Raw genomic sequence first — 23,166 nt, 5'->3', positions numbered from 1 at the left:
ATTTATACGATCACTCATGAAATAGCAATTAGAGATGGAGAACAGACTAGTGGTTGCCAGGGGCTAGGGGTGCAAGGGGAGGAATCTGTGTGGATATGAAGGGGCAGCTGAGGGAGCCTGTGGTAATGGCAGCAATAAGTGTCTTAACTGTGTTGGTGGTGATAAAATTGTGTAGTGCTACACACATACACACACACACGGTAACTACTGCAACTGAATGAACTCTGTGGATTCCGCCAATGTCAGTTTTGTGGATTTGATGTGAACTGGTGTTACGCGAGGCGCCGATGCTGGAGGAGCCTGCAGGAAGGGGTGCATGAGGCCCTCCCTGTACATTTCATTGCTATTCCCATGAATCTGCAATTATTTTCAAATCAAGAGTTAACACATATTAGGGAGATTGCGTCAGATTGGCAATTTTCAGATAGTTCTGGGAAAAAAAATTCTGTGTGTTTTAGTTGCAGTGTTGCTTTGTTTAATTTTAAAATTACAAAAGTTATTTTTTAACAATATTTTTAGGATCATCCAGTTTTTAGTAATAATTGAAAGGTTTCTGCATTCCATGCAAGTGGACTATTGGAAATCTGGATTTAGGAATGTCTACTCTTTACAACGGCTCTGTGTCTGCCACTGGGGTGAGGAGGGCCCCGAGATTAAGCACCTACCTTGCCATTTACCATCTCTAACCCAATGGCATCCACTTTGGCACTGCTGATCCCCAGGAGGACACCATTCTCTGAGGAGGTACGAAACTGCAGGGCGATGTTCACGTCTGATCGGACTTTGTAGCCCTCTTTGACTGGGAAGCACAAGAGTAACGAGTTGGGGGTAAGCCCCACCTGCCCCAGGAAGGCTGGGGCTCAGCCAGGCAGGGCTGCGCATTCCAGCTCCTGACCGAGAATCAGGAGGCCTGGCTCCATGAAAGCCCTGTGTCGTCTATCCAGGAAGATCCACTTTATTTTCCCAGAATCTACATCCTGGCTCCATCATCCTTCACTAAGTGTACTGCAGTCCACACCAGGATTTTTTTTTAAGTGGGGATTTAATTGAATATATTTTTTATTCAGGTAATAAAAAAGCTGAGAAGCCAAACTGGGGCTATTAGCAGTAACAGGCTCTTGTTCAGCTCAGGGCTGAGGGCAAAATGGGCAAAGGTGGTGTTAACAGAACTGGGACACAGAGTGTAGGAGAGATGCGCACTAGCTGCTGCCTCCTCCCCCGTCCCTCCCCCTCCCATCTCCCACCAGAGCCTCCCAGGAAGCCAGAGGAAGGTAGTTCCCTGGAGCAGAAAGCAAAACAGGGGCCAAGAGAAGCACAGTTCTGGTGGAAACAGGAGGTAAACCAATAAATCAAGTATCTGCAATGGAGAGGAAATGTCAGTTACAGCACAAAGGTTAATTCTAAGCCTTTATATTCTAAAGCATTTTAGAGATTTAAACTCTTCTTACAAGTGATTCATGTTTTTAATATTCAAAACGGAGCTGATTTCTTCATCATATCTGACTTGCATTTGGCTGGCTGATCTAGGTATCTTATGCTGCTGACTTTTTGGCTCACAGGCCTTTATGAACTTGGACAGTGAGACTGTGCCTTACATAACTTAGGAAAAGTACAGACAAAACCGGCACTACTTTGTTTGCCCTTGGCCAGGAGTTGCACCACTCCAGGCAGGAGGAAGGCTTCATCAGGCCATCTGGATAGCGCAAGTGGGAGAAGGCATTTTTATTAGATGTTGAAAAATTAGAATAAACTGGATCACTTAACTAAATACGGTCTCGCTGCAGCCTTGGCCACTAAGGTCCTGTCACATAATTCTTGGATCCATGTCATCTCAGAGTGCAGGTTAAATTCAAAGATTTCTCTCAGGACTGTTGCTAATACATACCAAGAGCTGCATATCCACTTCCTTCAAAGAAAGTTCCTTCCTGGGCCGCCACATAGCACCCGGTTACTGCAAATGCAGACACTGGGCTGTCTTTGTCCAGCTGTTTGCTGTTCACTATCACCTCCCCGATGCAAGCAGGAACACTGTGGGTGACCTACACCGAATGACATGAGAATAGATGGTGGGACAGTAATGACAGGGCAAGGGCAAATTTTTCCTATACTTCAGCCAAACCCATTAAAATATCCTCTTCTGGGTTTTAATACCTAATTGCCAAAATACTTCACAAAAATGTCTAGTTTCCAGCTCCTGTTTGAGTATCTCTGCTAATAATGCAGCAAATGCATTTACTATTATTTTGATGAAATCCTGTGGAAATCAAGATTGCTGGGTTTTCTAATCTGCAAATACAAAGTCACTGGACTTTCCTGGATTATACTGGACTAAGTGGCTGCAGAAAGGGAAATGTTCATTAAGGAACAGGTAGGAAAGGCTGGCTGGGCATCAAAGGGAAGGCCCAACACACAATGTAGGGATGTGTTTGAAAGGCTTGCAGCCTCGGTTCACATCCTGCAGCCAAGCTCCCAGTCCAAACAAGATAATGTAAACCTTAACATACTCCACAAAATAAACACAACCATGGTAAAGGTAAAACAGGCACCACACAGAAGCTGCTGCTCACATTTCCGATGTTTCTGGCCCTGTACTCCAGGGGCAGGCCTCCTAGGTAGAACCTTCCTTCCACATCCAAGGTGGTGCCATCACCCACTGTGGCCACCATGGGGGATTCCTGGCCATCAACTGTCATGAAGCCCCTTCTTTTAAAGTACTCTGTCTTGACCTGAAGCAAAAGGAAAACACCCATAATTTTTAAGGAATTTGAGAAAACCTTAACAGATGTTTATTTGCAACAGCTGTTCATTATAGCTATAATAACCTGAAAGAAATCCTAAAGGATGGCTCCAACTTTTACACAGTTGGTGTTGAGAAGAGACTGAGCCCGGCAAATTGGAAGTGGGCACAGCTAAAGCACACTTCAGCACAGGAAGTGCTCCAGAGTCTGAGTTCTAAGAAAGCACATGCCATGGTCTAAGATTCAGCCCATTCATACCACATGTTGGCTTGGTTTACTTCTTAAGTGAGGAACACCTTTCATACCTTTCAGTCATTTCACCCATCTTGGCTGCGTGCCCAACTAAGTGTCAGGCACTGAGTTAGGCCCAGGGGATATTTCAGGATTCAGAAAAGGTCCCTGCCTGCAAGGAGCTTCTATGCTACAGGGAGGTACAAAAGACAAAGCAAGCTAGAAAGCAAAGGATTAATTTCACTACAGTGAAATGGCATGGACACAGGGACTGAAGGAATAAAACTTGCAGCAAGTGATCACGAGCTTCCGGAGAGCATACCGTGTGCCACTTGCCATCATTGATCAGCGTGGGGTGAGAGACCTTTGTTCTGCCCTTCCCGAGGTCAAACATGAAGTAGAGGTGGCCCCCATGCAGCTGGAGCGTGGCATAATCCACTTGGTTCTGATGAGCCATGTAGTAAATCAGGCCGCTGGAGGCGAATGTGCGGATACGTAGCTGAACCAAGAGCCTGGAGGAAAAGAGCTCAGCCTTCAGAAATTAATAAGCTTTCAGTTTTACTTCTTAAATAACCTCAAAGAGAGAACCCAAAATTGTTTCAGCATTTATATTTAACATTTGAGGAGAGTCATTAATTTTTTCCTTTATTTATCCATCCATTCATCCAACTAGTGGTTACTGCATACCTACATCCACCAGGGACCGTTCTAGGAGCTGAGGGTAAAGCAGTGGGCAAAGAGGAGGGCCCTTCTCCCATGGAACTAATCCCAGAAATATATCAGAGTTAAGAGATAGGTCATAAGAAGCCAGCTGGTGGCAACATTTAGCAGTGAGGGCAGGCAACTCTGAAAAGAAGACATTTCAGCTGAGATCTGAATGACAGACAGGAGCAAGCCCCACACAGTCAGCAGGGTGGGCCTGTGTCTTGTTTTCAGGCGGTACAGGGTATGCTAAAGCAATAGGCATGATTGCTGGACTGCCCAGAAGCCCCACCTGGGGCCACGAGGGAGCTGGTACCACATGGATGGAGGGAAGGTGGGGTCTGGAGTCCTCCCACGGAAGGAAGAGCAGCGTCACTAAAGTATATGGGGCCTGGGAAAGGAGAATGTGGTTCCGTCCAGTGGATGAGGAGCTCTGGGAGGCAGTTTTAAATTTTATTTCAGGTGTAGTGGTGAGTCACAGGAGGGTATCAACAAGGGGGGGGGCATATGACTTGATTTACATCTTAGAAGAACCTCTGATGTGAAGAAACAAATCAGATGGGGCCAGGGTGATGGTAGACATCAGGCAGGCTGTTATAAGAGTCCACAGAGGCCACGTGGCAGCTGGACCGGGGTGTAGAGGGGGTGAACTAATTCATGAACTGTTCTGGTGGAAGAAGAAAGGGACTTGCAGATGGACAGAATTTGGGGAGTGAGGGAAAGAAAATAATCTGGGGAGGGGCGGAAGATGGCAGCGTGAGTAGAGCAGCAGAAATCTCCTCCCAAAACAACATATATCTATGAAAATATAACAAAGACAATCCTTCCTAGAATAAAGACCAGAGGACACAGGACAATATCCAGACCACATCCGCACCTGAGAGAACCCAGCGCCTCGCGAAGGGGGTAAGATACAAGCCCCGGCCCGGCGGGAGCCGAGCGCCCCCCCTCCCCCCAGCTCCCGGCGGGAGAAGAGCAGGCAGAGCGGGAGGGAGACGGAGCCCAGGACTGCCGAACACCCAGCCCCAGCCATCCGGGCCAGAGAGCAGGGCGCTAGATACTAGGAAAACAGGGCAGCAAGAACAGTGAGCAGGCACTGGAGGCTGGGCAACAGAGGACATAAGAAAAGAGCGCGACAATTTTTTTTTTTTGCTTTTTTGCTGTTTTGTTTTGGCGAGCGCTTTTTGGAAGTCTTAAAGGGATAGGGACCCCAATACTAGGGAAACAGGGCAGAAAGACTGGTGAGCAGAGGCCTGAGGCTGGCACCGGAGAATAAAGAAAAACGAACAACCACCTTATTTTTAATTTAAAAAAATTTTTTTTTTTCAATTAAAAAATTTTTTTTTCTTTTTTTTTTTTGGTGGTCGTTGTTTTGTTTTGGCAGGTGCTTTTTGGAAGTCTTAAAGGGGCAGGGCGGGACACTTAATCCAGAGGTAGGGAATCCGGGATCACTGGGCACCCTAACCCCTGGGCTGCAGGGAGCAGGGAGGCCCCTTACGGAGATAAATAGCCTCCCAGCCGCTCCTGTTCCAACGCGACTCCACCATTTTGGAGTAGCTGCCCGAGCCAGGCCACGCCCACAGCAACAGCGGAGATTAACTCCATAGCAGCCGGGCAGGAAGCAGAAACGCTGTCTGCGCGCAGCTGCGCAGCACAAGCCACTAGAGGTCGCTGTTCTCCCAGGAGAGGAGGGCCACAAACCAACAAGAAAGGAAGTCCTTCCAGCCGTCACTCGTCCCAGTTCTGCAGACTATTCCTATCACCATGAAAAGGCAAAGCTACAGGCAGACAAAGATCACAGAGACAACACCAGAGAAGGAGACAGACCTAACCAGTCTTCCTGAAAAAGAATTCAAAATAAGAATCATAAACATGCTGACAGAGATGCAGAGAAATACGCAAGAGAAATGGGATGAAGTCCGGAGGGAGATCACAGATGCCAGAAAGGAGATCGCAGAAATGAAACAAACTCTGGAAGGGTTTATAAGCAGAATGGATAGAATGCAAGAGGCCATTGATGGAATTGAAATCAGAGAACAGGAACGCATAGAAGCTGACATAGAAAGAGACAAAAGGATCTCCAGGAATGAAACAATATTAAGAGAACTGTGCGACCAATCCAAAAGGAACAATATCCGTATTATAGGGGTCCCAGAAGAAGAAGAGAGAGGAAAAGAGATGGAAAGTATCTTAGAAGAAATAAGTGCTGAAAACTTCCCCACACTGGGGGAGGAAGTAATCGAACAGACCACGGAAATACACAGAACCCCCAACAGCAAGGATCTAAGAAGGGCAACACCAAGACACATAATAATTAAAATGGCAAAGATCAAGGACAAGGAAAGAGTGTTAAAGGCAGCTAGAGAGAAAAAGGTCACCTATAAAGGGAAACCCATCAGGCTAATGTCAGATTTCTCAACAGAAACCCTACAGGCCAGAAGAGAATGGCATGATATATTTAATACAATGAAACAGAAGGGCCTTGAACCAAGGATACTGTATCCAGCACGACTATCATTCAAATATGACGGTGGGATTAAACAATTCCCAGACAAACAAAAGCTGAGGGAATTTCCTTTCCACAAACCACCTCTACAGAACATCTTACAGGGACTGCTCTAGATGGGAGCACTCCTAGAAAGAGCACAGCACAAAACACCCAACATATAAGAATCGAGGAGGAGGAACAAGAAGGGAGAGAAGAATCTCCAGACAGTGTATATAACAGCTCAATAAGCGAGCTAAGTTAGGCAGTAAGATACTAAAGAGGCTAACCTTGAACCTTTGGTAACCACGAATTGAAAGCCTGAAATGGCAATAAGTACATATCTTTCAATAGTCACCCTAAATGTTAATGGGTTGAATGCACCAATCAAAAGACACAGAGTAACAGAATGGATAAAAAAGCAAGATCCATCTATATGCTGCTTACAAGAAACTCACCTCAAACCCAAAGACATGTACAGACTAAAAGTCAAGGGATGGAAAAACATATTTCAAGCAAACAACAGTGAGAAGAAAGCAGGGGTTGCAGTACTAATATCAGACAAAATAGACCTCAAAACAAAGAAAGTAACAAGAGATAAAGAAGGACACTACATAATGATAAAGGGCTCAGTCAAACAATAGGATATAACCATTCTAAATATATATGCACCCAACACAGGAGCACCAGCATATGTGAAACAAATACTAACAGAACTAAAGGGGGATATACACTGCAATGCATTCATTCTAGGAGACTTCAACACACCACTCACCACTAAGGATAGATCCACTGGGCAGAAAATAAGTAAGGACACGGAAGCAGTGAACAACACAGTAGAGCAGATGGACCTAATAGACATCTATAGAACTCTACATCCAAAAGCAGCGGGATATACATTCTTCTCAAGTGCACATGGAACATTCTCCAGAATAGACCACATACTAGGCCACAAAAAGAGCCTCAGAAAATTCCAAAAGATTGAAATCCTACCAACCAACTTTTCAGACCACAAAGGCATAAAACTAGAAATAAACTGGACAAAGAAAGCAAAAAGGCTCACAAACACATGGAGGCTTAACAACATGCTCCTAAATAATCAATGGATCAATGACCAAATCAAAATGGAGATCCAGCAATATATGGAAACAAATGATAACAACAACACTAAGCCCCAACTTCTCTGGGACACAGCAAAAGCAGTCTTAAGAGGAAAGTATATAGCAATCCAAGCATATTTAAAAAAGGAAGAGCAATCCCAAATGAATAGTCTAATGTCACAATTATCGAAATTGGAAAAAGAAGAACAGATGAGGCCTAAGGTCAGCAGAAGGAGGGACATAATAAAGATCAGAGAAGAAATAAATAAAATTGAGAAGAATAAAACAATAGCAAAAATCAATGAAACCAAGAGCTGGTTCTTTGAGAAAATAAACAAAATAGATAAGCCTCTAGCCAGACTTATTAAGAAGAAAAGAGAGTCAACACAAATCAACAGTATCAGAAACGAGAAAGGAAAAATCACGACGGACCCCACGGAAATGCAAAGAATTATTGGAGAATACTATGAAAACCTATATGCTAACAAGCTGGGAAACCTAGGAGAAATGGACAACTTCCTAGAAAAATATAACCTTCCAAGATTGACCCAGGAAGAAACAGAAAATCTAAACAGACCAATTACCAGCAACGAAATTGAAGCGGTATTCAAAAAACTACCCAAGAACAAAACCCCCAGGCCAGATGGATTTACCTCGGAATTTTATCAGACATACAGGGAAGACATAATACCCATTCTCCTTAAAGTTTTCCAAAAAATAGAGGAGGAGGGGATACTCCCAAACTCATTCTATGAAGCTAACATCACCCTAATACCAAAACCAGGCAAAGACACCACCAAAAAAGAAAACTACAGACCAATATCCCTGATGAACGTAGATGCAAAAATACTCAACAAAATATTAGCAAACCGAATTCAAAAATACATCAAAAGGATCATACACCATGACCAAGTGGGATTCATCCCAGGGATGCAAGGATGGTACAACATTCGAAAGTCCATCAACATCATCCACCACATCAACAAAAAGAAAGACAAAAACCACATGATCATCTCCATAGATGCTGAAAAAGCATTTGACAAAGTTCAACATCCATTCATGATAAAAACTCTCAGCAAAATGGGAATAGAGGGCAAGTACCTCAACATAATAAAGGCCATCTATGATAAACCCACAGCCAACATTATATTGAACAGCGAGAAGCTGAAAGCATTTCCTCTGAGATCGGGAACTAGACAGGGATGCCCACTCTCTCCACTGTTATTTAACATAGTACTGGAGGTCCTAGCCACGGCAATCAGACAAAATAAAGAAATACAAGGAATCCAGATTGGTAAAGAAGAAGTTAAACTGTCACTATTTTCAGATGACATGATACTGTACATAAAAAACCCTAAAGACTCCACCCCAAAACTACTAGAACTGATATCGGAATACAGCAAAGTTGCAGGATACAAAATCAACACACAGAAATCTGTGGCTTTCCTATATACTAACAACGAACCAACAGAAAGAGAAATCAGGAAAACAACTCCATTCACAATTGCATCAAAAAAAATAAAATACCTAGGAATAAACCTAACCAAAGAAGTGAAAGACTTATACTCTGAAAACTACAAGTCACTCTTAAGAGAAATTAAAGGGGACACTAACAGATGGAAACTCATCCCATGCTCGTGGCTAGGAAGAATTAATATCGTCAAAATGGCCACCCTGCCCAAAGCAATATACAGATTTGATGCAATCCCTATGAAACTACCAGCAACATTCTTCAATGAACTGGAACAAATAATTCAAAAATTCATATGGAAACACCAAAGACCCCGAATAGCCAAAGCAATCCTGAGAAAGAAGAATAAAGTAGGGGGGATCTCACTCCCCAACTTCAAGCTCTACTATAAAGTCATAGTAATCAAGACAATTTGGTACTGGCACAAGAGCAGAGCCACAGACCAATGGAACAGACTAGAGAATCCAGACATTAACCCAGACATATATGGTCAATTAATATTTGATAAAGGAGCCATGGACATACAATGGCAAAATGACAGTCTCTTCAACAGCTGGAGCTGGCAAAACTGGACAGCTACATGTAGGAGAATGAAACTGGACCATTGTCTAACCCCATATACAAAAGTAAACTCAAAATGGATCAAAGACCTGAATGTAAGCCATGAAACCATTAAACTCTTGGAAGAAAACATAGGCAAAAACCTCTTAGACATAAACATGAGTGACCTCTTCTTGAACATATCTCCCCGGGCAAGGAAAACAACAGCAAAAATGAGTAAGTGGAACTATATTAAGCTGAAAAGCTTCTGTACAGCAAAAGACACCATCAATAGAACAAGAAGGATCCCTACAGTATGGGAGAATATATTTGAAAATGACACATCCGATAAAGGCTTGACGTCCAGAATATATAAGGAGCTCACACACCTCAACAAACAAAAAACAAATAACCCAATTAAAAAATGGGCAGAGGAACTGAACAGACAGTTCTCCAAAAAAGAAATACAGATGGCCAACAGACACATGAAAAGATGCTCCACATCGCTAATTATCAGAGAAATGCAAATTAAAACTACAATGAGGTATCACCTCACACCAGTAAGGATGGCTGCCATCCAAAAGACAAACAACAACAAATGTTGGCGAGGCTGTGGAGAAAGGGGAACCCTCCTACACTGCTGGTGGGAATGTAAGTTAGTTCAACCATTGTGGAAAGCAGTATGGAGGTACATCAAAATGCTCAAAACAGACTTACCATTTGACCCAGGAATTGCACTCCTAGGAATTTACCCTAAGAATGCAGCAATCAAGTTTGAGAAAGACAGATGCACCCCTATGTTTATTGCAGCACTATTTACAATAGCCAAGAATTGGAAGCAACCTAAATGTCCATCAATAGATGAATGGATAAAGAAGATGTGGTACATATACACAATGGAATACTACTCAGCCATAAGAAAAGGGCAAATCCAATCATTTGCAGCAACATGGATGGAGCTGGAGGGTATTATGCTCAGTGAAACAAGCCAAGCGGAGAAAGAGAAATACCAAATGATTTCACTTATCTGTGGAATATAAGAACAAAGGAAAAACTGAAGGAACAAAACAGCAGCAGAATCACAGAACTCAAGAATGGACTAACAGGTACCAAAGGGAAAGGGACTGGGGAGGATGGGTGGGTAGGGAGGGATAAGGAGGGGGGAGAAGTAGGGGGGTATTAAGATTAACATGCATGGGGGGTAGAAGAAAAGGGAGGGCTGTACATCACAGAGAAGGCAAGTAGTGATTCTACAACATTTTGCTATGCTGATGGACAGTGACTGTAAAGGGGTTTACAGGGGAGACCTGGTATAGGGGAGAGCCTAGTAAACATAATATTCGTCATGTAAGTGTAGATTAGTGATACCAAAAACAAAGCAAAAAAAAAAAAAAAGGACAGTTCCTGTGTGGTAACCTCCAACGAGTTCTACACAAGGGTATAAAGGGCATATAAAATTGTAGGCAAAGGGTCTGTTTGTGTTTATACAGAGGATCAAAGCCTAATTGGGCTACCCCGAAAATGAACTAAGATACGATATGAAAAAGAACTTCCAACATCTGCACTCTCTGGAAGACTCATGCCAGAAGATGATCATCAAAAAACCCCAACAAAGATCCACGCACTGCTACAGCTGTAGATGCACTCATCCCACCAGTTCCTGGACTTGCCATGGGAATGAGGAAGGAGATATCTAAGCTGGTACATACAGTAAAACAACAAATTTGACTGGATCTATACTGTTGGAACTCAACCAAGAATTTGGAGAAGTGCAAATTGTAGCGCTCCAAAGTCTTACAACTACAGACTATTTACTGTTAAAAGAACATATGGGATGTGAACAGTTCCCAGGAATGGGTTGTTTTAATTTGTCTGATTTCTCTCAGACTGTTCAAGTTCAGCTGTACAATATTCACCATATCATAGATATGTTTTCACAAATGCCTAAGGTGCCTAACTGGTTTTCTTGGTTTCACTGGAGATGGCTGGTAATTACAGATATGCTTTGGTTATGTAACTATACTCCTATTATGTTAATGTGTGTGCGCAATTTAAGTAGTAGCTTAAAACCTATACATGCTGAAGTTACTCTACAAGAAGATATGTCAAAGAAATAATCAATCTTCCCATGTTTTCTTCCGCCTGCTACTTCTATAGCTTTTCTTCTTCCTTCCTAATTACAACCCTTAAATAGAATTCGTGCCTCATATCAAATTTACTGAGTATCATAATTCTTCCAAGTGGTAAAGATACCTCAAGACAAATGCTGGGCATAGAAGCCACAGGGCATAAATATGCAAAGAAGTAAAAAGCTAACCTTTTCAAACAATAAGGCTTCCCTCTCACTTACCAACTTCACATTTCCCTGTATGGCCCCGGAAGATGACTGGTTAGCCAGAGACGGGTAAGATTCCTCAAGGGAGGAACAACCTAAGACAGGCACAGTCGCAGGGGGGCCATCAGGTGAGAAATTGGGGATCAACAGAGGTGAGGCTTAGAACCTCACCCCCCCGTTCTGAGAGAAATCTTCTGCATACGTGGATGTTTTATTGCCCTGGTCTAGCTTGGATTAACACATAGTCTACAGGCACACACTGATCATCTACATTTGCTCTCTTACAACACTAAACTATGTTTTCTACCTTTATCTTGTATCTACCTACCACTTCAGCATTTTATTAAAAATAATAATAATAAAGAGAGAAATGTGGTATCCACATATAAATCAAGTATAAAAACCAAATGAGTATTCATATTTGAACTGTTTATAGTTCATAATGCATGAGCAAAACCGAAAGTTTCTGTGATGACTGCCCTTGTACTGTTCACTATGTAACTTATTCATTATGTAAGAATTTGTTCTACATGTAAGAACTTGTTTGTTATGCCTCAGAAGATTGGAGACTGACGAAAATTAGGCTTGGGGTGGATTAATGATTGTGCATTGAGCATTGACTCCCCTATACAGAATTTTATTGTCGTTAACAACCATTTGATCAATAAATATGAGAGATGCCCTCACAAAAAAAAAAAAAGGACAGACTTCCAATGGTAAAATAAATAAGTAACCGGGATGGAATGTATAGCATAAGGAATATAGTCAAGATATTGTAACAGCTTGGTAGGGTAATAGCTGGAACCTAGAATTATGTATATAAATGTTCTACCACTGTGTTGTACACTTGAAACTAATGTAATGTAATACTGTGCATCAACTACCCTTCAATAAAAAATAATTATTTAAAAAAAAAAAAAAAGAAAATAATCTGTAGGCTTGGGCCTCAGGCAACCAGGTAAATTGTGATGATGTCTACAGAAATGGCAGAGACCAGGAGAGAAAGACTGAATCCCTTTTGGTGTGTTGTAGTTGAGGAACCTGTCCCAACCCAACTCCTGTGTTCTAAGAGGATGTCAGGCTAGAGGTAGGGGTGGGGGTGCAAAAAGATCATATGTTAAAGCTACTGCGGTATAGAAGGCCCCCTGGGAGACTGTGCAGAGGAAGCCCTGGGCCTTCTCTGATGAAGAGAGGCCAGCAGAGGAGAGTGAGCAGGGCAGGCAGGCAGGCAGAGGGCCCGAGCTGAGAAACACGTGAGTGGCCAGGTGTGTATGACATACCGAGGGTCCAGCGCAGAAGACACCGTGGCCAGAGCAGACCCCAGATAACTCTGGCAGGAGAGATGGAGGAGTTGGGGAGGCTGACTGGTGGGTTGGGGAGGGAATGGGAGAGGAGTGAAGGGAGAGAGCCACTGAGGGGGCCCCTGCAAGAAGTCTTCCTGTGAAGCAGAGCCAGGATATTGTGTGTGGTGGTGGTGAGAGCTCCTGGAGAGCTGCTGTTTTAAAAACTGGAAACTACCAGGGAGGGGTTAATCTCTGCGGCTCCAGCATAGACTATGGGGCCACAGGGCCTGGGTTTGAATCCTGCTGTGCTGGGTGACTGAAGACAGCGTGATGGGGGCTATGATGAGATGACAGTGAAGAGCAGTGCAGTGTCTGAGGGCAGGGCCCTTAGGTGAGCTGGAGAGTCACAGGAGGACAAGAACGTGGGATCCAGAGGAAGCCTGGCCCGCCCTGGCCCTGAGGCCTGCGGGAGATGAGCCAGCTTCACTTGGGCACAGGCAGGGGTGGGGGCCAGAGGGGCATGCAGGCCAGTGTGGATGTGGCATCGGGGATTCGGGGACACAGGGAGAGTTGGGATAGACGTTTCATCAGATTAGGGGATCTACAGTAGCATGGAACTGACAGCCCGGATGACGACAGATCCTGAGGACGTGGGCTTCTGGAAGGAGGGTGGACTTAGATAGATACCTCTGTGCTTCCCTGCATACATCCTGAGAGGCAGGCAGCAGTCAGCCACCATCAAGGGGGGCAAAGACAAACCCCAGGAGCCCCACCTAACCATGTTTTAAGCATCTGATTTGCACAAAGGCTGCATTCCTGGCTCTGCCTTCTCACTGCTGCCATTTGGTTGCTGGAGAGCAATCCATAATACAATGTTAGAAGCTTCTTCTGGACAAGATCCATTGCTGAGGACCCTCCCCAGTTCATCTAGCAGAGAGACACCTCATAAGGACTTGAGCACAATGCATACCTCTTTCTGACGGCTGACTGATTAAAAGGCAACATGAAATGGCTGCCTTGCGCGAGGCCAAACTGGTGAGCACTGGGGACATACTCTGGGGCTCTGTCCATGGCACAGCGTTCCTGTAAGAGAGGCACGTGGACTCAGCCCACATACCCAGAACCCCCACAAACATATCTCAAAGGTAGCCGTATCAGAACACCAACCACCCCACATACCTTTGCATTGATTCAATCTTCTTTGCTTTGAGTAACTCACCCACCATCCCTTTATCTCTCCAAGAAGGCAACGAGACTTCTGTTGCTCACCTCACTCCCACCCCAGTTCACTTCAGTTCCCACGAACTTTCACGAGGCCTAAGGAGCAAAGGTCTTGCTCCCCCTCCCCCGCCTCAGCTCCGGGAAGGGCCAGAGGCTACCAGGAAAACAGAAGTGCGCCCAGGTGACAGGCCTAGCAGGGCCTCCAAGTTTGAGGTCTCTAAATCCCTGTGGACAGGAGCAAGGTGTGGCCACAAGGAGCCAGCAGGGAGGGGCTCGGCTCCGCACACAAACTCCAAACCAGGCCTCAGACTCAGGCTTCTGGCCTGGGCTGGGTGGCTGCTACCAAGAACGGTCCTGAACTCAGACAGGCCTTTTGTGACCACACCATCCACTGAACTAAATTAGAGTGCCTGCTTTCAACCAAGGAAATAGAGAAATAGAAATGGGAAAAGGAAGTAAACACCAATAATGACTGCTGTTAAAAATATTTGGTCAAACTTGCTTTTCCTAAATGAATCAAATCTTTTTTGTATAAAGCAACATAATATGTACCATGGCTTACATAAGAACTTCTTTTCATGTTTCTGACTATATCCTAAGTGATAACGAGACCTGATAGGAACTCTGCCAAAAAGCTAGCTGTGTGGCAGCCAATGGAGGTTGCCTGAGCCTTGAGGCCACGATCCGTCACACTGTGCCATGTCCTCTGCAAGGCTGCTTGGGGAACCATGCCCCACCTGCCTCTGCCCTGCTGCTGGTCAGGAGGTGACCCCTGTGACTTCTACCAGGCTCCTTTAAACAGGCTTCCGGGTGGTGCAGCCAATGGCAGACAGTGCTGGGACATGGAGGCGGATGACAGGAAGAAGTAAGTGCTCCCCCTTGGACTCCTGGGCCTCCCTGGCAGGGCCTGTCTTCTGTGGTCTCCCTCAGGAGACCCCACCAGACCCTCCCTCGGCAGCCTGGCTCCTTCCGTTCTTCACTGCTCCTGTGTTCATCAGCCTTCCCAATACCTTTGTAGGGAAGGAGACCCCCTTTCATCTCCTCAGGGCTGCACTCTTCTGTGACTGGCCCTGACTGACACAAATAAAGCAAGTGCCCCTTACTGTGCGGGGTAGAGGCTGGGGCTCCGGCGGGAGCTCGCCGTTCCCTCTGTGGAGAGCCAGCTGTGGCCTTTCTAAAAGCGAGCAGGTGTCCAAGTCCACTTGTTCATAGCCAACTGCTGCAGTGAAATCCAAGTGTCTATATGCAAACAAAGTATTTTCAAAATTGAGATGTGAACACGTGCACCAATGTCATTTCATTACTGAACACTTAAATCCATTAAAAAACATTAATATATTACTCTTAGAGTAACCTAATCAACTGTCTGTCACAGTGACTTGAAGTCCATGTAGCCTATGTTATGTATTCTCTTCTTTGATTCTTCTGTCTGAAATGGCAGCCCATGCCAGCGTTGTCTATCTGGTCATTCCTGAGCATCCCTCAGGAGTGGGCTGTCACCTCTTCCTGCAGCCCTGAGTGGGCTGCGTCAGAGAGAGATCCTGTCTGTGGGTCTCATAGCACAGTGGCCTCAGTTAACCCTGACTTCTTCTGGGCCAGGGAGTCGTGAAGGAGCCTTATCAGAAGTCCCTTTCTCTGCAGCCCTTGCAACATGTCTCCTGTCCACTTTCTGAGGACATGGCTGTGAGCAGTACAGAAATGTTTCTGCCCTCTCAAGTTCCCAGCCTTGTGGCTTTCAGGAGCAAAAAGATGCTTAATCAATTAGTTAATTAATAAACAGACAACTGAGTGAATAAATATATCAATTGTATAAGTAACTAAACTGAGGCTCTGACATTATAATTGTGTTGAAACCCAATGTAACATTTTGTTTTCTAAGATTTCAAATACTCCTAAGAGGCTCTTTTTCAGAGAGCCCTGAAAGATGTGAGTCCTTATTCAAGGTCACAAGACAAGTCAGCAGCCAGCTAGCAGGGGAACTTGTCTTCTGACGCTCAGCACATACTTAGTTTCTCCTGTGGGGATCTGGTTCCCCAGGTTGGAGCATGACCACTGTCCTCCAGGCAGAGGATGCATGAGGAAGAAATAAACACCCATGGGCACGTGTGAATTCTCTTCCTCATCATAAGTTCCACAGGGAACAGAGACTTCCAGTTCTTAATTAAATGGTATTTGTTTTGGGGAGAGTCATTAATAATCTGAAGCTGCAAGCAGTCCAGTTATCAATGTTCCTTTGAAGCAGTGTGCTCAAGACAGCAAGAAACCTGTATCATAAAACTCTACATTCTCTTAAATGCATGCCAAAAATCTGTACCATAAAACTCTACATTCTCTTAAATGCATGCCAAAAATGTATTTGACCTCTGCTGTTCATTGATAGTCCTGTGGAACTACAATCAATGTTCAATGATTTTTTTTTAATGTCTGATAGAACAATGGGGTTCACTTGTTATTTAGGGCCCCTTAGAATTGTAGGCAACCTCACAGTAAAATTAAATGGCAAATTAATGTCAGCACTCAGCACTAAGAGATCAGAAAGTACAAAAACATGCTCAGAGCAGTTAGACTTACTCCATATTAAAGATCAGGTTTCTGATACAGCCATGGAATGGTCTTCTCATCTTGATCATGGATGTCCCCTCACCTTCTGGAACACCCCCTATGTACAGGTTGGATACGTTTATTGTCCTGCTTTCCACTGATGGACTCAACTTCATTTCAATAGGATTTGTCTCATCCAATTGGACAGTGACAATTCTAAAAGGTCAGAGGAGAAAAAATTTAAAAAGCTTTTAAATATAATGAGACATAATTGTCCATTTTAATACATAATTCCAGAGCTCTTACTGAACAATATAAGTTCCCTGAAGATAAATTTCAACATGATGTTATGTATGAATAAAAAGGTGTATTTTGAAAACTAAAATTTATAATTGAATATTCTCCAAAAATGCATAGAATGCTATTAAGTATTATTGAGCTCAACTGCTTCTCAGAAGGTATTTTTCTTTTACTTCTTTACCTGTGATGAAATAGCTAGTGTGCTTTTAAAACATTTGGTCTACAGTTTTGGAGGGAAATATACAGGCATGTTGATATAACACTGTTATTTTACTGTTTACATTTTACTATTTTACCACTTACTATTTATTAATGCTATAAAATCATTTGCTACAGAATTAATTTGAAGTAAAGACAGTTTATACTGGACCCCGGAAAAGGGTAGGATTAAGGTTGTTCAATTATGATATTCCACAAATAAAGCAGATGAACCTGAATCTCATGGAGGTATTCTGTAGTTTTAGAGTTACTTTGGAACTAAAAAAAACTCAGAATGCTAATACCTTCATATTAATCACTCTAATCATTTCACCACACAGAGCACCATACCCAGGTCCTTACTGGGGAAGCTTCATGAGGTCCCCATGCCCTCATCACATAAATACCTTCCACTCCTTGTCAAGGAGATGGAATGCTCTTGACCGTCACTATATGTGCCCGTAGGAGCGTGCAGGAGAGCTCTTCTCAGGCTTGTTCCGTCCCCAGAATTAACGTGCACTTCAACGTGGCCTTCAATTAGCATGATGGAAAAGAAAGGCTGGGAAGGTTGCACAGAGAATTCCCATGGAAAAAAAAACATTACTATGTGATTTAAAAATTTACCTTATGAATTTTCTGTGAGAATATTAGCACCAACTAAGCAATTTCTAAGGAATATCACCATCAAACATGACTAATTTAAATTTTGTAAGTTACTTCCTAGTTTGTTCATATAATTTATATTCTGCATTATGCTGTTATCACTGACCATATCAAAGATTTCCATTTCTACATAGTCTTCGTCCTTATTACTTATTGCTCCATTAAGTATCAACAAATAATACATTGTAAGTCATTGATTTAGTTATATTATTGTTAAAAATGTAGGTAGTTTCTAATTTTTATTACCAGACAAAATGAACATTTAACTTTTTGCCTGTGAAATAGTTTCTAATATTCCCAAAAATAGGATTAAAGGTTAAAGTGTTTGAAAATGTTTAAAGCTCTTAAAATTATTTTGCCACATTGAGAATTGGAATGTGTTTCACAGTACCCTTGCTAGCACTGGATGACCACATTCTTTTTTTGCTTGGCAGCAAACTTTGATTTGCAAAAGGTCCTATTAAGATTGGTAGAGGAAGACAGTTTGATGGTTTCTTAAAAAGTTAAAGAGAATTATCATATTACCCAGCAATTCCACTCCTAGAGTAACAGTGAAAGAGGTTGGCATCTCTGCCTTCATAGTGTATTTGCCTCCTTTGCTGCTTAATCTTTGGGTCAAAAAGCTTCTGCTCAGCCCTGCAGCCCCACTTATAGGCTTGTGAATCATCAAAAGGAATTTTGCTCATGACTTATGATTAATGCAACCAGCCCCTTACCTGAAACTCATCTCCCCTGAAAATATAAAGAATATGTATAAGATGACTGGATTGTCAAGGATTTGTATGATCATTATAGCCAGACCCATGTCAACAAAATGACTGGAGTCAATGAGCCAAAGACAAGGTGTTTCACAATCCTCCTCGAACCCTGGCTGATGTCCCGATGTCTGAGGTCGACTGTCACCTCCTGACCTCAACCCTTCTTGTTCCCACCACAGGTTAAAATCAACTCTGAGTTAAGATGGTTCTTAAGGACATGAGCCAGCCATCTTCTCAGTCTGCTGGCTTTCTAAATCAACTCACTTTTCTTGCCTAACACCTTGTCTTTTGATGTATTGGCATGTTGTGCGGTGAGTGGCATGAACTTTATTGAACTTGGACTTGGTAACACTAGGCTTAAACCCAGAAGAACTGAAAATAGGTGCTCAAACAGATACTTGCACGCAAATGTTCATAGCAGCATTATTCATCACAGTCAAAAGGAAGAAACAACCCAAATGTCCATCAATGAACTAATAAACAAATTATGCCATGTGCACACAAAGGAATATCAGTTCAGTCATAAGAAGGATGTGCTTACAAATGCTACAATGTGGATGAAGCTCGAACACATGCTAAGTGAATGATCATATGTGATATGATTCCATTTATACAAAATGTACAGAATAGGTAAGTTCATTCACAGATACAGAAAGAAGACTGGTAGTCGCCAGGGATTGGGGGAGGATGTGGAGTGGCTGCCTAATGTCATTAGGCTTTTATTTTGGGTGACAAGAATGTTTGGAACTACATGGAAGAGGTGGCCTCACACACTGTGTAAGCACTAAGTGGTAGTGCTTTAAAATGGTAATTTCTTTTATGTTATGTGAATTTCATCTCAACTCAATTAAAAATAAACAGATAGGTGGAGTTTATAATCAGATCTTGTTAGACCTTCAACAAGTGTCTCACGCAGTATTTGGCACTGCAGACTAGTTTTCCTCTCCTGTGTGACCTTGGGCAGGTTAATCAGTTTCTCTGCACCCATTTCTTCCTCAGCAAAATGTAGGCAGCAGCATTCACCCTGCAGCATGGCTGTGATAACTGTGCAGCAATGTCTCTGAAGTAGCTTGCACAGAACAGGATAGTACCTCCCTCATAAATTGTAGTCACATGGTTTCCACCTCATTAAGATAGCACATTAGCATTCTGTGAAGTCTCTTCGAACTACATGATGTCTGCAAGTCAGAGCAGAGGAAAGGGTAAAGAGCACCTATGCTCTTGAAATGGAATACAAATATGGGAAACCATCAGCTTTTCTCTATTCTCCTACAGTTAGTCCACCGTTCTCTTTCTGCTCCTTTCTATCTTATTTACAGATAAGAAAATCCTGCTTCATGAAGTGGTATATTTAAAAACTCTATAGAATTTAAGAACTTGCTCTTCTAGCCTTAATATGCCACTCAGTCTATCCTTTCTGAATCAGTTTTAAAAGAATTAGAGGTAGATAGTACCTTTCTTCTAAGGACATGGACAAGGAAGATGGATTATGAAGCAAAGAAATCAATGATTCATAAGGGAAAGATGTTCTGCAATATTAACTTTCACTTATTAAAAACACACACCCATAAACAACCAGTCACACAGCTACAGTAATTGTTGATGGCTAAGTCATTTTCCACCCAGTATTTCCTCAAGTCATTTCCTTCCTGAGCTCACGGCTGACAGTGATGGCATTCGAGCTACTTACCCCATGGGCCTGCCGATGACCGTGCTTCTCCCCAGGCTTGCCCAGGGCAGCGAGGATGACACCACTGCTGTTCTTGGTGGAAAATGTTGCCAACAATACTGATTCTGGTGGCAAAGACTTGGGTGCCAACTCAACATAGCTGCCTTTCCAGAAGCTCACACTTCGAATAGGCTGGTCACAAAGGAGACAACAGTATCATCAGGCCACCTGCAGCTGAATCTCCCGAGGAGGAATTCATGCCACTTTCCCCTCCATCCCACGGGTCTAGATGTTGTGACATTGTGTCTGTAAGTCAGGGGACATTTACAGAAACTCACTCCAATATCAATAAAATGTTTCCCACCTCCAACATACAGCCTTTTCTCACTCCATAGGAATTTCTGAGTAAATCCAAGGTTGATCGAGATATTTCCAGGTTTTTGATGCAGCCCATGTAGTTTTTGCTGGTGACACCTTTCCTGTAAGGAAGGACAGGAGAGCAACAATAGAATTTGGGTTCTATAGCTCCATTTTTATAAGAAGGGATAAAAACAGACGTACAAATAAAGAGGATCTGTTTCCAAGTGTCATTCTGCAGAAATGTGTAGGACTGCCTCAAGGAAGGATATTGACGGTGCTCTCCTTAGGACTAAACAAAGGGACGGATTTAGCTGCTTAGAAGGCTGCCCAGACAAAAATGTTTAACATTTTGATGGGAACTCATAGTCATTACATCATAAATATACTCATTAAACACAGGCCAATTGGAAGGAAGATCAAGCATCGTCATAAGGAAATCGTAGCAAATAGATTGCAATCCAGTGTCCACAGAGAGTAGAGCATTTGCCTCCCATGGGGGCAAGTGTGGACACTGTAATTCCTAGGATCACAAGGCTAGAGAAACACTGGCTGTTGTCCAACAACACGCTCAATAAGTCTATCCTGAAGGAAATAATTGTATTTGGTGAAGTCTGGGATTATCCCAAACCCTATTTCTTAGATTCCAAGTCAGTACCACATTTTTCCTAACAGATCTTGCCACACTGATAGCTGTGGTGAGGCTATAATACAGTCAGACTTTTACTTGCAAAATTTGGAGATTACAGAACATCTCTTAAGTACCAGCTAATCACAAGAGAACTTTGATGTTCTTGCTTTCCTGTTAGTCACATCTCATTCTTTTTTCTCTGTGCTGAGCAATGAAGTGTGGACCATTAAGCCAACTATATAATTTAGGACAAATTTCCACCTTTCAGGAGTTCACTTTCTTCCATTGTAAATGAGGAGGCTGGCCTTGGGGATATCTAAGGCCCCTTGAGCATGAAAGCCTGTGATTTGGGATGCCTTCCTAGAAAAGGGGCCCTATCCTTTTCTCCAGGGTCTACACTGTGTGTCACTTAGGCAAAGTACAGTTGATTTATCGCACAGCTCGTGGCTTCGGGAGCACCCCTGGTGCCACCATGTGAAGACTGACATCTGGAATCCGGGATAAGGAGACAGGCTCCCAGTCCTGGTTTCATCTTGGCAGACGGGGAAGACCTGGGATAAACCACCAACAGCCCTGACATCTGAGTGTAGTTCCCTTCCAAGACCAGAGGAGTGAATGCAGTTGTGAACTATGTTCTTGGAACTTTCAGAAATTTCTGGCAAAGAGGAGGGGAGTGTGGAGAAGTAGATTCTGGGCTGCTCAACCTATAGCAACTGAAGTGGTTGAACTTCTGTGCTGCGTATTAGGATTCTGTATAAGAATTCATCCTGAAGATGGGGTAGTGCTCTAAATTTATAATTGAAGATACTGGGCAGGGTAACTCAGTTTGCACACTTGATGATCCACTCCTTGGAATCCATCTTGCCTTGACTGCTGGTCTTTGTATATGATATGTTTTCCAATGCTGGGAAAGAAACTTAGAGCTTAACTTTGCCAATCCAAAGTCACAAAACTGAAGAAAATGAACCACAGAAAGCTTATGTAAATTATTTAAGTCACAAAGCTAAACAGGAATCAGTGTTATAAAAGGATGTCACTGCCCCTCTCTTCTGCCATCTTTCATCCAATTTCCTGATGCTGGTCTTTCAACATTCACATACATTATTCATTCTAATCGCACAGAGAGGAATTCTGATAAATCTGCAGAAAGCATGAATTTTTTTTCCCTGAAAGAGATTCTACTACTCTCAAATATGTAGAGAGAATGACTTGTATGGATAGTGGCATCTCCAAACACTGCACAGTAACAATTTCTAGATGTTCTAAAGGTAATAAATAGAAAATCATTAGTTATACTGCAGAAGGCTTTCATTACTTCCCAATTAATATGGCATATAGTGGTTTGAATCAAAGCAGACGTTACAGGTTAAATTCTGTCCCCCACAAAAGATGCTGAAGACCTAACCCCATGAATGTGACCTTATAATGTAATTAAGTTAATGACATCATTAGGGTAGGTCCAATATGTCTAGTGGCCCTATAAAAAGGAGAAATTTGGACACAGAGGAACATATGCACAGAGAAGATAATGTGTAGGCACAGAGAAAATGCCATCTACAAGCCAGGGAATGCCGGAAACTACTAGAAGCTAGAGAGAGGCATAAAACAGATTCTTTCCTCAGTCCTCAAGAGGAAGCAGCTCTGGTGACACCCTGACTTCAGACTAGTAGCCTCCAGAGCGTGAGAGGACACATCTGTTGTTTAAAACCCCATGTTATGGCAGCCCTAGGAAATGAATACTGTTGGTAATCAGGGACAAGAAAATTCTGCCATGTGATACCATACCTTATAACTCTTGACCTAGGTAGTCCACCCACATAAATTGGATCTTTATCTAGACGATTGAGGTCAGAAGACGCTCCTGGGGTTTCACCTTGCTTTGTCTCCTTATAACTAGTATTATGTGCATCGATGACGGCTAGGAGTCCTGAAAGGAGACCAAA

General features: G+C 43.0%; 1 protein-coding gene across 2 annotated transcripts in view; it reads right to left on the bottom strand.

Moving 5' to 3' along the window:
- Nucleotides 1-23,166, bottom strand: part of LAMA1 (laminin subunit alpha 1) — a 156,979-nt gene that overhangs the window by 5,377 nt on the left and 128,436 nt on the right. For both annotated transcript variants that reach the window (XM_036880704.2, XM_036880705.2), the window contains exons 51-61: nucleotides 23,009-23,150; nucleotides 20,600-20,714; nucleotides 20,257-20,427; nucleotides 17,553-17,704; nucleotides 16,678-16,863; nucleotides 15,210-15,345; nucleotides 13,856-13,968; nucleotides 3,292-3,481; nucleotides 2,568-2,726; nucleotides 1,886-2,039; nucleotides 666-799 (exon numbers count right to left, since the gene is read on the bottom strand). In XM_036880704.2, the coding sequence (XP_036736599.2) occupies nucleotides 666-799; nucleotides 1,886-2,039; nucleotides 2,568-2,726; nucleotides 3,292-3,481; nucleotides 13,856-13,968; nucleotides 15,210-15,345; nucleotides 16,678-16,863; nucleotides 17,553-17,704; nucleotides 20,257-20,427; nucleotides 20,600-20,714; nucleotides 23,009-23,150 (1,652 nt within the window). The remainder of the gene's footprint in view (nucleotides 1-665; nucleotides 800-1,885; nucleotides 2,040-2,567; nucleotides 2,727-3,291; nucleotides 3,482-13,855; nucleotides 13,969-15,209; nucleotides 15,346-16,677; nucleotides 16,864-17,552; nucleotides 17,705-20,256; nucleotides 20,428-20,599; nucleotides 20,715-23,008; nucleotides 23,151-23,166) is intronic.

The sequence above is a fragment of the Manis pentadactyla genome, chromosome 6, assembly GCF_030020395.1.
Source record: "Manis pentadactyla isolate mManPen7 chromosome 6, mManPen7.hap1, whole genome shotgun sequence".
Taxonomy (NCBI): Eukaryota; Metazoa; Chordata; class Mammalia; order Pholidota; family Manidae; genus Manis; species Manis pentadactyla.
The sequence above is the reverse complement of the archived record's forward strand: the minus strand, read 5'-3'. Positions and strand labels throughout refer to the sequence as shown.